The sequence below is a fragment of the Camelus dromedarius genome, chromosome 7 (assembly GCF_036321535.1).
Source record: "Camelus dromedarius isolate mCamDro1 chromosome 7, mCamDro1.pat, whole genome shotgun sequence".
In the NCBI taxonomy this organism is placed as follows: domain Eukaryota; kingdom Metazoa; phylum Chordata; class Mammalia; order Artiodactyla; family Camelidae; genus Camelus; species Camelus dromedarius.
Genome location: NC_087442.1, coordinates 12602282 through 12616843, shown reverse-complemented (window position 1 = coordinate 12616843; position 14562 = coordinate 12602282). Strand labels below are relative to the sequence as shown.

Below are 14562 nucleotides of genomic sequence, written 5' to 3'. Positions count from 1 at the left end.
GCCCTTATGGACCAAGCAGAGGAGGATCAGTGGAACTCAAGTGGGGACTTGCCTCTAAAAAAGAAAAGGTAGGTCACTCAAATTTCATTATGCAAGGTTATGGCCCTATAAACATAAATGTTGGCAGTAAAAATCATATTCTCCCATAAAAATGTTTTCAAAATGAGGCTCATTTCTAAGAGAGGATGCCTAATTTTTGAAAGAAAGGTTTATAGACTGAGCAGAAAGACTTTATATTAATAAAAAGAAATATATACGTATACTTCTGCATGTAAAAATTAGCTTTAAAATAGATCCCATTTTCATATTTTATTTTTAATTTTTTTCATACTTTGATCCCTCATTGTGCTCTGACACAGTATCAGAAAACTCCCCACAAGACTGGCTTTCTAGTGGTGCCCATTTCTGTGCTCAAAGGCAGTCTTGAGCTTGACTCTGAAATCAAAAATTTGAAGTCTATGTCGGCTGCAAATTCTGTAGATCAGTGGTTCTCAAAAGAGGCAGTACTGCCTGTAGAGTGTGATTTGGCATGTTTGGGGGCCTTTTTTGTACAATGATCAGGAGGCATTTTGTGAGCAGGAGCCAGGGACACACCATGCAGGACAGTTCCTTATAGTAAAAAATTGCCCTGCATTAGTCAGGACTTTCAATTTCTGCATTCATTTAAGTACAAAATCTGTCATTTACTGTCTGAGCGTACAAGCTATAACTCCATTAATACATAAACAAATTACTTTCACATGATTTTGGCACAATTTTCGAGGAATACAACTGGGTAGCCTGTAAACTGAAGGAAATTTATCAGTTACCAACTACCTGGGGGGGGGGGGGGGGAAATCACAGTATCTCTAGCAGTGGTTCCTCAAAAATAGTCTCCAGACCAGCAGCTACAGCCTCAGCTGGGAACTTGTCAGAAATGCCCATTCTCTTTTGCGGAGTGATGGAAATGTTAGCTATCTTTATTGTGGTGGTGGTTTCACAGGTGTGCACATCTATCAAAATTCATCAAATTGTACATCTGAAATATGTGTAGTTTATTGTACAGGAATTACATCACAATAAAGGTGTTTAAAAAAGGAAATGCAAATTCTCAGGCCCACCCCAGATCTACTAAATCAGAACCACTGGGGTGTTTTAATAAGCCCTCCACGTGATTCTGATTGTCAATGAAGTTTGAGAACCATTAATCTGCACCAATGCTATAGACTTCACTTTGTCTTCTAATGCTGCTATGCCCAAGCAGGCACACTTTAAAATAAAATTGTATTACAAATTACTTTTAATTGCTTCTTTATAATCTAATTAGGTCATTACATCAATTTGGGGGGGAATAATTGGTGTAAGAAATTATATTATCGATGAATGTGAAGCGGGCATAACAAAATATCTGTTATGAATGGGAGCATCGGGGAAAGGTTTTTAAGGGAGGAGGTTGGCCCATTCACAATGAAAATATTGATGTGTACCTAGATTTATAAATTTTGGTAGTTCTATGCATTTATTCATTCATTATTCAATGCATACTTATTATTGTATACTCCAGAGGCAAGGTAAGAAAGCAAGGCCTGTGACAGAACCCTGTGAACTCTGCAGCCACTAAGGTCACCCAAATCAGAAAAATGCAGTTCTCAAAACCACTGGCCAGGGGAGTCCATACCCTGCATTCAGTCACGTCTCAAAATGACACACCTGATACCTATACCTGAGGCTATAGCTAACGCTGGTAGGCAGTTCCTTCCTAGGGTCCCTCAAAACATACTGTTGCCTCCTAACTGTCCCAGGACAGCAGCCTAGATTCTTATAGCAGGCTTTGCCTTTGACATCAATGTAGAGCTGACCAGTTAAAACTGAAGAGAATTTCATCAAAATTTAAACATTTTGTGCAAAGGATATTATCAAGAAAGTGAAAAGACAACCCACAGAATGTGAGAAAATATTTGCAAATCATATATCTGGATACGGGTCTAGTATACAGAATATATAGAGAATGTTTACAACTCAGCAATAAAAAGACAACCCAACTTAAAAATGGGCAAAGGATTTAAACAGACATTTCTCCAAAGAAGATATACCATATGACCCAGCAATTCCACTACTAGGTATATAACCAAGGGAAATTAAAACAAACCTCCACCCAAAAACTTTTACACAAATATTCAAAGCAGCACTATTTATAAAAACCCAAAATTGGAAACAACCCAAATGTCCATCAACCAATGAAGGGACAAACGAAATGTGGTATATCTGTAAAACAGATTATTTGGTCATGAAAAGTAATGAAGTACTGATAAGTGCTACACATGAATGAGCCTAGTAAACATGATGCAAACTAAAAGAAGCTAGGTATGAAAAGCCACATATTCCACGTGTTACATATGAAATGCCTGAAAGAGGCAAATCCACAGACACCGAAAGTACGCTAGTGGTTGCTTAGGGGCTCAGAGGAGGGGAAGTGGGGTGTGACTGCTAATTGGTATGGGGTTTCTCTTTGAGGTGATGAAATGTTCTGGAATTAGAGAGGGGTATGGTTGTACAGCCCTGTTAATCTACTAAAAAATCACTGAATTGTACACTTTGAAAGGGTAAGCATTATGGTATGTGAATTTTTGTGAATAAAAATTAAAATGAAGGCAAATGATATCAAACACAATACTGAAACAAGTCCTAACTACAAGAGAAGTTCCTCTAAGGAGCACAGAAATGGAAAGTCCAAGATCAGAATAATCTCTCAGGCTATATAAAGCTACTTTCCAAACATGTTAAAGTCAGGGTTCTAATTAAAAGTTGACTCCATGTGATGAGTATCCACTATGCGGAGCGGGGATGGGATTAAAACCTTACCTGTAGGAACAAATAAGGTATGTCCCTGCTTTACCACACATTTGTAGCATTTATCCACCTTATCTCCAAAGAACACCTCACTCTGGGTCACAGATGAACTCCAAGATTCATAGAGTGCCAAATTGTCATCTGTTGGCTTTATCAAATAAAAAATCTTCTCGCCCTAGAAGGAAGTAATCACGCTATTTTTGAAAAAAGAAATGCCATTCTTAGGATGGCCTATATTGGTGCAATTTCCCAATACAGTGATCTAAATTAAATTAGATAACGATCAGTTTTTTTAGGCTCAAAAAGACATATTTCACATACCTGATCAATAGCTATTGCCCTTAATAAGAATCTTTGCAGCAGCTAAAGCGCCCCCTCTGAAATACGGCAAGGAGTCAATAAAGTAGTGATGGAGAGATAGTTACAAGAGAGGAGGGTAAAGAATCACAAACATCCTATTGATCTCATTTTCAACGTATAGAAGTAAATACATGTTCATAGGCCCCAGGTTTCAGAGTCATCTCTGCAAACTTTGCCCTTTCTCCTAAGACTTATAAGATTATAATTATTTTTAAAGGCCTGTAAGTAAGCTTCAATGAACTAACCCTTTGCTTTCTCAAGGAGAAAAAGAAGAGGAGCTCAAGGGCACAGCATCAAATACAGTCCAGAGCATCGCTGATGCACAGGCGTTTGATACAGACGAAGATATGATTCTAGATCAGCACTGTCCGAAAGAACTTTCTGTGATGATGGAAATGTTTTATGTCTGTGCTATCCAATATAGTAGTTATAAGCCCTATATGGTTACTGAGCACTTGAAATGTGGGTATTGCAAATGAATTTTAAATTACATTTAATTATTTAAATTTAGCCACAGGTGCTTAGTGGCTACTGTACAGAATTGCACAGTCCCAGATGAAGCAAGGTGACTATAAACTGCCTAGGAGAATTAGTATTTTTATGGGCATTCCTGACTTATTCAACTAGCTGTCTTAGCCTGAACTTTAGGTCAGAAATAATTATCACTGTAATTTTGCTCCTTCTCAGGTATTTGAATCAGGGATTAATTAATGTGACTGGGGGGAAGACAAAACAAAAAGAGACAAAGAGCTAAAAGAGATTAATTTGTAACATGGGGGGCAAAAAAAGAGAATTTAAATATAAATTAAGAACTCATGGCTCTTCCATCACTTGGAATTTTTTAAAAAATCATAATGCTTCTTTAAGCATTTAAAATGATAGATCCTACTGGAAAAGTACTAAAGCTTTCCTCTTTGCAAATGAATGCACTCATGGAAAAATAAGACTCTATGTTTCTGTCAATAAGAGAACAAAGAAATACCCCAAGCTTACCCAGAGAACATGGTACCAAACTGAAGTTCCACCAAAGTCAATGTGGAAATCTGTGTAGCTGTCTTGCACTCCCATTAAGCAGTATTTCTGAACAAATGGCTTGGGAAAGACTGAATCATCTGGCCAATAATTTTCCACCCAGGAAAGTTTTCTGGCTATATCGGGAACCTCCACCAATTCAGACATCCTTCAAAAAAACAAACACACGTATACACACACACCCATATCATGCAAATTAAAACTTCTTAAAATTGCATCTCCTGTCTCAACCCAAACCACGAAATTAAGTGGAACTCAAGGCTAACAGCAATACTTAAAGTTTGAGTGTGCCAAAGCAAAATTTACAACGTAGCTATATCACTGGACCACTTTGAAAGTCACAATTGTGTTTCGTACTAACGTAAATTCATCATTTAACTACATATAGCTAACTGAGAAGACTAAACCAAAACATCCAGAACTACTCACTTTGTATCTGAAAATTCAAGGCTGATCACATTTAGCACTTTTGGTCTGTTAGGGTTCATGAAGTAGTTAACATAATTGTGAAGTGTCATTTTGCTGTCTGCCTGCCTTGCCACATCAATGACATCTATCACTTTGTCACCACCTGCAGAGAAAAATTATAGTCTTATTATTGGGCTGAAGCGTTTCATCAATAGACGCCCTGAACAAAACTATTTTAAAGACCGTATTTACTTCATATGGTAATTAAGCCATCCATAAAACTACACAGCTCAGACAAAGATTCTTCCTATATCCTTACTTTTTAAGTCAAACTGTAACTTTTGAACAAAGGGACAATTTTTGAAGGAAAGAGTTAATGCAATTAAGACAGAGCTGAATAATTAGCACTAAGTGTAAAACCTTGTATGTTTACAAAGCTTTCTATATACTAATGATTTCTTGTGCAGAGCGTGACAAAAATGCATTATATTGGTAGGTGGAAACCGCACCATAAGCTCTGGGTCTTAGGTCCTCGTGCACAAAATAAGGAGACTGAATTCCCTTTCACTTCTTTAACACTTAAGCTTCTAAGCCCATCATTTTGAAGAACCAATCTGTCACTGGGGAATCAGTGAACAAATTAACCAGAGCAAACAATTTCTTCTTGCCTAGTAGTGTCTTCTCCTCTAACATTCTGCTTCAAGAAAAAACGAGTGGTTAGGAAGCAAACTTCAGTTCATATCAGTGTCTGTGAAAGGAGTTCTGAAATGGGATTGATCTACAACCTTCCCATAAAACCATGAGGTATTGCTTTCACTACAGTGCGTCACTCTAAAAAGCATAATCGGTTTTACAACGTCCTATAGGATAAGGTGAAATTCAAAATATGGCAATACTTAATCAATCTGCAACAGAAAACAAATACATGTCATTTTCTTACTTTAATGTAATTTTATGTAAGTTAAGAAAGAATTGCCAAATAGACTTTTATACTTTGGAGGCAAAATAATTGTTAACTGAAGTGCTTTGCAGTACTAAAAAGTTAGCTATCAAGTAGTTTGAACATTTTTCCTACACTTATATTAAACTAGCTATTTATTTTACAGTGCTATCTATGCAAACAGGTTTAGGGTAAACCTCATCCTCATCCTCTAATTTATCAAATAATTCAAAACCAGCTGAATGTGAAGTCACGACATTTAATTGGACTTCCTCAGTGATAGGATTATCAATGTCAACCAAAGGATCAATAAAGGGACATGTTCTCAGACATTCCATGGTCAGGAGATAACGTATTGTAAAGGATATACAATTTGAGTCAAGATAGATTTGAGATCTAATCCTCAAATAGTCTCTACCTATTGCTAACAAGGAATGAGACCTACATAGAGTCAGCTTTATCTCTAAATACCCTGATGAGAATCAGAAGTGACTGAAAATGTCAACAATATTGCCACAAGCATTTTCCACCTTGTTTCTCATGCCTTTATGGACTTCGATATATCAAATTAAGTCCAGACATCATTAAATGGCAATATCTCCAACTCATTAATATAAAAACAGGTTTGAAAATGAACTTCTCTTTTTCCTGGCTTTTCTCTAGGAAGCAGGAGGTCACTAAAGCAGGATCTAGAAATCCTGCACCTGAACGCTGTTGCAGAGGCCTAGAACCAATCCAGTTTTCCAACATTTTCTTCCTCATATTTCTAGCTACCCCTCAGTAATAGTTTTTCCTAAGCAAGTGTCAGAAATTTTGATGACAACAAAAAAAGCAATAGGATGAGGCCAAGTAAATAAAAACACACAAAATGTTACTTTCCGGTTTTCTGAATGTCGGTCTGCTGAGAAAAAAATAGTTTTTGATGTAGGTGATATTGAATTTCACTTTTTCTGACCTAGAAACTGAACTAAATTAAAATCTCTTCATTCAACTTTTAATATTTTTTAGGATAATATCAATTTTACTTTTACCATGTTTTCCCAAGTACTTAAATGAATCAAGTTCGTACCTACATAACGTTCCACATCCATAACAGAAAAAGTAGGTGGAGGGAGCCTGAGTCCTAGATCATCTAATTTGGGGACCATAATAGGGACTTCAAATCCATGTTTCTCCAGGTATCTCTGTGTCAGCTGGCTGCCATGCATCTTTACAATGACTTCATCGGCACTAAGGAGAGCATAAGAGTAAAATGTCATCTTTGTCGATAAGTTCAGTCAAAAAAAATAACAAACACTCTGGTAATGGGTTAATTCACATACTATATTATATCTATATCAGTGGTTCTCAACCTATCATACCTAATTCTCCTTTTTATAACAAATGTCTTATAAAACCCCTTTAATCCGAAAGTAAAAATCATAGATAATTACTTCAATATATATACTTGGAAAAAATATATATGTATTACATAAAACGCCTTAACTATAACAAGAGGAAAAAAACAGATTAGTTTATAGCAAAATATGTATTTTAATACATAAATGTTCAGGTAAACTACACTTGAAAAGACAATAGAAAAACAAGGTGCTTACAATTAGTTGTAGAGAATGACTGGATTTAAAAGAAGTAACAAGATCAGAAGCCACTCAACACAAGCTGTGTAGGGTATAAAATTCTACACAAATGTTTGTTAGACATTACAAAGTCTCACGGAACACAGAACAATTCATGTTGTCCTGCACACTGGAGGATGACTAGCATTCGTGGTCCCTGAGAATAAGAACTCCTGATTTAAACAATCTGTTATAACCAGTATTTTTAATAAGTATTAGTAAGTTGACACCTTAAGCCACTAAAAAGGGTTGCTGAACCTCCAGCTGCCCTCTGATGATTAACACATTACAAGCATTACACTTATGTGTGGTTTGTCCCTTTTCGCTGTCCTGTATCTAACTGTAAATCAAAGATCTCTTTAAATGCGGATGTTCTAGATTTTATCCCCCAATTGCTCACAGAACGCAGCTCTGTACATTCAAAGTTTTTTTTTTACATTTTTTATTGAGTAATAGTCATTTTACAATGTTGTGTCAAATTCTAGTGTAGAGTACAATTTTACAGTTATACATGAACATATATATATTCATTGTCACATTTTTTTTTGTTATATCACAAGATCTTGTATATATTTCCCTGTGCTATACAGTATAATCTTGTTTATCTATTCTGCATTTTAAAATCCCAGTCTATCCCTTCCTACCACCCACCCCCTTGGCAACCACAAGTTTGTATTCTATGTCTATGAGTCTGTTTCTGTTTTATATTTGTTTTGGTTTTTTTTTTTAGATTCCTCATAGGAGCGATCTCATATGGTATTTTTCTTTCTCTTTGTACATTCAAAGTTAAGTGCAACACTTGTGTCACAGGTTAAAACACAACCGTTTCCATTTATACAATCATGTTAACTGTCTCGATGCCATCTGTAGCCTAGGTATCAAGGAGAAGACAGGAGAAACTGGGCCTCTGAATTACTGAGCTCTGATCTTCCCATCTTCTAAATAAGGGAAGGTCAGTTTGAGGCCTAAAAAAATCAAGACAGACTTTTCTTGGATAGTCTTGTAAGTGGAGGGCTTAGAATCTCCTGTGTGTGACTGAGTTCTGTACTGCCTTTTAATTTCCTCATAAGCATCCACAAGCGTTCCTTCCCCAACCTCTGAACATTTAACAATTCCTTAAACTCCTTTCTAAGGGAGAATCCTAGATCATTTGTACTCTGTCATCTAAAATGTTTGGTGTTTTACTTCCCCTGTTGATCAAAAATATATACGTACAAGTGCTAAAAATACAGGTACATCATTACTTATAAGAAAAAAACTGGACACAAACTAAACATACACCATAGTGAGATGGTTATGGTGTATATATATATATATACACAGTGCAAACTGCACAGCAGTTAAGGAGTGAGGTAAATTTGTGTAACATATGGAAGTATATCTATTAAATATAACTGTAAAAAAAAAGTACAACAAATGCGTAACAAAACCCCATTTTATTTTTTAAAAATTTGATGCATATATACATCCATACACCTATATACATAAATGTTTTAAAAGTTATCATTTATGTAAAAAAGGGTCTCAAAAGACTTTGTTTTAAAATTCATTTTATTTTATACACTTCTATGTTAATCCCATTAAGCACATGTAATTTAGTTCATTATTGTCACTCTACCATGTTTTTAAATAATGTGGAGGTTTATGGAGTTAAAACCAAAGACCTGTAATTAACGGTACGCAGAGTGCGGACATTTGTGACCATCTCTGTAACCTGCTCTCGTTTGTGTTTTGTACTTTTGGCAGAGGATCCACAGGAATCACTGGGCCAGGATTTTTAATACTTCTCTTCTGGGTTACAAACTTATTTGAAAAAAATGAAAGCTATGACTCCTCTCACTGAAAAATTCACATTCCCACATCAACACTAAATTGTTTATACAGTTTTGGGAAACTCATAAGCCTCTCTGAGGCCAGCCCACAGACCCTGGCTGAGAACTCTGGCCCTAGGCTTCAAGTCAATCAATGAAAACAAATGGAGATGTATCTCCTATGACTTTGAAACTGATAAAGGAGACTATCTGAGAATAGGGCCTTTAGTATCACAAAACTCACACAGAAACCACTGTGTTTCATACACGTTTTTTCCCCTCAGTACATGAGGGAGCCAACAGAAGCTGCTTATAATTCATGCTTCTGTTTAAGGGAGGGGAACAGCCAGGAATCCTAGAGACTGAAGAAGTAGCAAGGATTTTACAGTTACAGGACCTGAAATAATTCCGTAACAGGCTGTGAGGTTGTTTTTAATTGGCTCCTCTTTATAGTTTCTGTCTCCTTCGTATAGTATCCTCTGTCTCTGTTCATAGTCTCTCTCATTTCCTTCAGTGCTTTTATCACCCCCTTTTTGAAGTCATGATCTAGTAGACTTCAAGGTCTCATTGATCGTTCTTGCAGGGGACTTCTCTTGTTCTCTTAGTTGGGAGTGGTTCCTCTGCTTCTTCATTTTACTTATATTTCTCTGGCTCTGTGGATTTGGGAGTAACCATTATCTACTGTGGTTGAAGGGCTGTTTTTTGTTTGTTTGTTGTTATTTAAAGGAGGAGCGTTCCTACGTAGAAGCGTGCGTCTAGCAGTTTCGTTGTGAGGGCTATTCTCACTGTGGATGGCTGCCACGTTTCTTCTGTGTGTGTTGGCTGTTGCCTCCTTGCAGGTGTGGTTGGTGTTGTGGTGATCAGAGCCTGCCCTGATTGTTGTTGTTGTTGTTCGGGGCCTCCTTTCTCATTCTGCAGTTGTCACAGTCTTGACAGGGTCCGGGTCTGTTCTCCTGTTGCGGGGATAGAGGCTTCTAGACCCATTTCTGAGCCGTGGTGTGTGGCAGGCATGGCTGGAGCACTTCAGTTGGGAAGAAGGGTCACAGGAGATGTCCACTGGGATGTGCCCTCCGTGGTGTTGTCTGTCATTTGTTATACAGGCTTACAAAGTACTGTTTGTTGAAGCTGCTTTGTCCCCACCTTAGCTGCGGGAATGTCAGCCACCCGCTCCGGTGTCTCCCAGGTTCTGGGCCCCCGGAACTACCAGCGCAGATCAGTCAATGTCAGGCACTAGGACCCGCCACAGCGAGCGTGCAGTCACACGGGTGAACCTGTGGTGCACCACAGGGTCACTGCAGACCCCGGCCCCGCCTTCGCAGGTGAATACTGGCCTGTTATAAATACCTGTACTCGCCCCTGCTGTGTGCCACAACTCCCAATCACCGCCTGCTTGTCCCAGAGGTACAGGTTCACAAAGGCACCAGCAGAGCAAATCCACTCTCTCTGCCTGGGGCTGTAAACAAATCTCAGTCCCGTCTATGAGGTTGCAGGGCCTCTGGGTATGGACTCAGCTTTCAGCCCTGCCTCTGGGAGGTGGCGATGGCTATGACCCAGCCCCACCTCTCTCCTCTTGAGAATGCACCAGCAATGGAGCCAAATGGAGACAGCGGTTATGGCCTGGCTGCACTGCGCCCCTCCCCGCCAACACACACCAGCAGTGGTGCTCTTTTATGGGGGGATCCCAGGCTGTTCTGTTCTGCACACACCCCCGGCCAGGGCTTACATCCTCCTCCAGTCCCCTGAGGCTGCCTCTGTGCAATGGGCCCCAGTCCTCTCCCCGGGCTCATCAACAATTTCCAGCAGCCAGTCCCAGCTTGTCTCTGCTGGCTTGCGTCTAGGGCTGGGGATCACAGGGACCCTCCATGCCAGCTTCTCTTAGTTTTGTTTGCCAGGCTGCTGCCACTTTCTTCTCTGAGCCTCAGAAACTCTGCTTCCATCCCTGCTAACCTCCCAGCTAAGAGGGGGCATCCCAGCACGAGGGTGACTTTCTTCCTACGCTGCTCCCTCCCTTCGGGATAGGTCCTGCACTGATTTTTTTTTTCTTTTTTCTTTTTTTCCTTACTGGATTTTGTGAGAATCCTGTATTTCGAAGCGAGAGACACTCTGCCAGTTCAGTAGGAGTTCTGTGCAATTCAGGGGCTTGTAGATGTCATTCTTGGTATTTGTGGGAGAGGGTTAGCTGTGAGTCTGTCTACGCCATCTTGGCACCTCCCCCTAGACTGTGATATTGTGATTGAAATTTAAATTGTGCTTCCTCTTTTTAATAAGCCTGGATATGATCGTGTGTAAGAAGCCTATTAAGCATTATCACTTTAAATGGATGTCAGGCAGTGAGTAGGAAATGATCTAAGTTAGCATGATTAAATGCTGTGTAATGCTTCTGACACTCTTTGAGCCACAGATAACTCAAATACTTTCCCTTATTTAAAAAAAAAAATCAAAAAGCCCAGTCTTGCTGCCACCAGAGGGTGAGCAATGGTCGAGGGTACTTCTGGTAGACTGAGGGTGAAGACAGGAAAACAACATAAGGAAGAAATACAGCATGAAAGTAGGAGTAGGTGAGGTGACAGAGAAAGAGAAGCAGCAGCTGCGTAACGTAAGGAACCAAGTGCTGGGAGACACTGCCTCAGATTAGTGTGTTTCAGACTTTTTGGACTGAGACCCACAGTTCAGAAATACATTTTTACACAGTGATCCAGTACACACACATATAACAAAAGTTCCATTAAACTATGCTTGCTTACCCCTATTACTTGCAATGTACCAATATTTTCTATTTCATTTTCAAAAAAGTAAACAGCTGGCTGAGACAACAATGGCTTGCATCCTGAAGACTGAAAACGCTGCTTTAGATACCGTCGCTTTATTAGGTAACATTCTTAAATTTTCTTTGGTCAGAACAGGTTTCCATACCTTGGGAAGACTCGAGAACGTAATTCCTTCACAAAAGTTCTAGTTCCAGCCTGCACTGGTTTGGAACCATCATCAATTTCTGTGTAGTCATGCCTGTGCCAGTTCCTCCTCTTTTTCACTAGATTTTTGGAAGATTAAAAAAAGAAAACATTTTTATAACTAGTGGTACTATGCACTTTCTAATCATTGTTGTCTATATAATCAGAAATAACAACTGTCAAGAACAATAATACATTTTTAAACGCACTTCTAAGGCTGAAGAAGTAAAATTTACCGTATGTAATGCTGCAATTAAAGGCAATTAACTGTGGGTTTCTTTAAATCTTTGTATTTCAAAATGATTTTAAAATTAAATCAAGGAATTCAAATTAGCAGGCTGAACCTGATATAATATCCACATTTACACATACTATAAAATCTCACAATTATTTAAAACCATGGTTTTCCCTAGAATATTAGGTTATAATATGATTTTCATGGACCATCCAAATCATCCTCTCAGGATAAGGCCTTTGATCCCACATCGAAAATCTACTTTAACAACACAGTTCCCTTCTTGTTTATGTCAAGATTTATTCCCAAAATGAGCATGGTTAGACTGACACAAGGAATAGCAGGTGACTGCAGCATAATGAAAGGAAGGCAAGGGAGATGACAAAATAAATAACTTATGGCTGATTCTAAAGCAAGGGTCCTGTGATGCTGCAGCTCTAGGAGGCTACAATCTTGAACAGGCACAGCAGCCAAAGTCAGGAGACTCGGTTTTGACTCTTAGTTTAGCCGTAACTTACTCTGCAACCTTGGGCAAATCACTTAGCGTGTCAGGGTCCAGTTTCCTCAATGTGGAAGTGAAGGGGATGAGTGCTGTTTTTCAGACTGTGCTGAGGAACCTTCAATAAAAGGGAAGATGGAGAAAAGGCCGAAGTAGGGCCTCTGGGTCTCATTCCTCTTTCCACTAGAGTGGCACCACCTACATAACTTTTGTGTGGTATCAGCAAAAGATTTCAGTTTTAAATCTTTTTTAAGTTTGAAAAATCACTTTTAAGCCTAAAACCTCTATGATTCTGGGAAATGTATTGATGTCTATATGAATCTAAGTTATTTCAACCCTTCACCTTACAAAGATAATAAAAATAAAATAATGCTGGATCCTGTCAATGAAAATTATTGTCCGTCATATCAGTAAACAAAAGGGCACTGCAGCCATCAGCCACTGCCCCCATGGTGAGCGGAGTGAACTCAGGATGCAGATAAGCAGGAAGCCTGGCCGCTACCACCATCCCCAAAGCTGTACCCAAAGGAGACTCAGGATGAGAAAGAACAGGATACTGGCCCTAGATAGCAGATACATACCAAAGGATTGATTTCAATGAGCCCAGACTTTTGCACCTTCTCATACATAGAAAAGCACTAAATTCCTTAACTTGTGATAACTCATTTTCCTTAATTAATAGTAATCTTTTGATGTTCGAACTACCTGGTCTTTGTTGTAAAGAAAACTTCTGTATATTCTGGCCACCCCCCTGAGTCTTTGGAGCTGTCTCTCAGAGCTACCTGAGAGGCTGCATCCCCAGCTTAGGTCCTCAGAAATGTCTGCCAATAAAACGTAAGTCTCAACTTTCAGGTTGTGCATTTTTTTTTCAGTCAACAATCCTCATAAGGATAAGAAGAAGTTACACTAAATAATCAATTGGAGTGGATATCAGGCTTATTCATATCTAAGAGCCTACAACAAGATTCCCAAGTAAATTATGGCAGTCAGACCCTCAATATGGAAGAGAATAAATCTCATTTAAAAAAAAAAAAAAGAAACTCATGGAAAAAACTGACAATCATTAAGCAACCTTCCTAGAAAATACCACTAAGTTATCCTTCGTGCATTATTTCTCACTTAAAAATCACTTTTAAAATTCAAGGGTTAGCAGGGAGGATATGGCTCAGTGGTAGAGCACGTGCTTAGCATGCATGAGGTCCTGGTCTAAATCCCTGGTACCTCCACTAAAAAAATTAGAAAAATAAAAATTCAAGGGTATGACCAGGCTTTTACTCTACATATATACAGATACATAACTCCATTTTATTTTCAACTGGAATCATAATGTTTATCTTACTTGCCTTTCTTATCATTGGCATTTTCTCCTTATTAAATATTAAAAAACAATTTAAAGGCAGCCTAGAATTTTAAGACATAAATGTAGATGCATTATGTTATAATTCTTTTTTGATTCTTAAGCACTTAGTTCATTCTGAACCTTTCATCAAACGAAGTTGAGATTAATATTTATATACTTAAATCTGCTTCCCCCGTTAATTCCTCAGGGTAATTTTTACAATACTTGCTACATATTGCAAAACCATCTCCAGGAAAGTGGTAGGTAACTCATACTCTTATATATTAGTAGCCTATATGAAAGCCTGAGGCCTACAGTAAACATCATTATGGAAGGAAGGGGGGGGAAGGGGGGGAAGTGGGAGGGAGGGAAGCAGGGAGGAGATGGGGACAGAGAGAGAGAAAAAGACAAAGAGAAAAAACAAACTGCCCATTTGATAAGTAAACTATGTTACATTGTTTTAATTTCATTTTGGCAGAAAAGATTAGAATTAAAATAGATTTGGGATTGGACAGCTACGAGTTCAAATTCCAGCTCTGCCG

General features: G+C 38.5%; 1 protein-coding gene across 2 annotated transcripts in view; it reads right to left on the bottom strand.

The window, feature by feature from the left end:
- Positions 1-14562, bottom strand: part of KDM7A (lysine demethylase 7A) — a 77414-nt gene that overhangs the window by 26766 nt on the left and 36086 nt on the right. For both annotated transcript variants that reach the window (XM_064487303.1, XM_064487302.1), the window contains exons 3-7: positions 11910-12027; positions 6639-6799; positions 4651-4792; positions 4183-4369; positions 2842-3004 (exon numbers count right to left, since the gene is read on the bottom strand). In XM_064487303.1, the coding sequence (XP_064343373.1) occupies positions 2842-3004; positions 4183-4369; positions 4651-4792; positions 6639-6799; positions 11910-12027 (771 nt within the window). The remainder of the gene's footprint in view (positions 1-2841; positions 3005-4182; positions 4370-4650; positions 4793-6638; positions 6800-11909; positions 12028-14562) is intronic.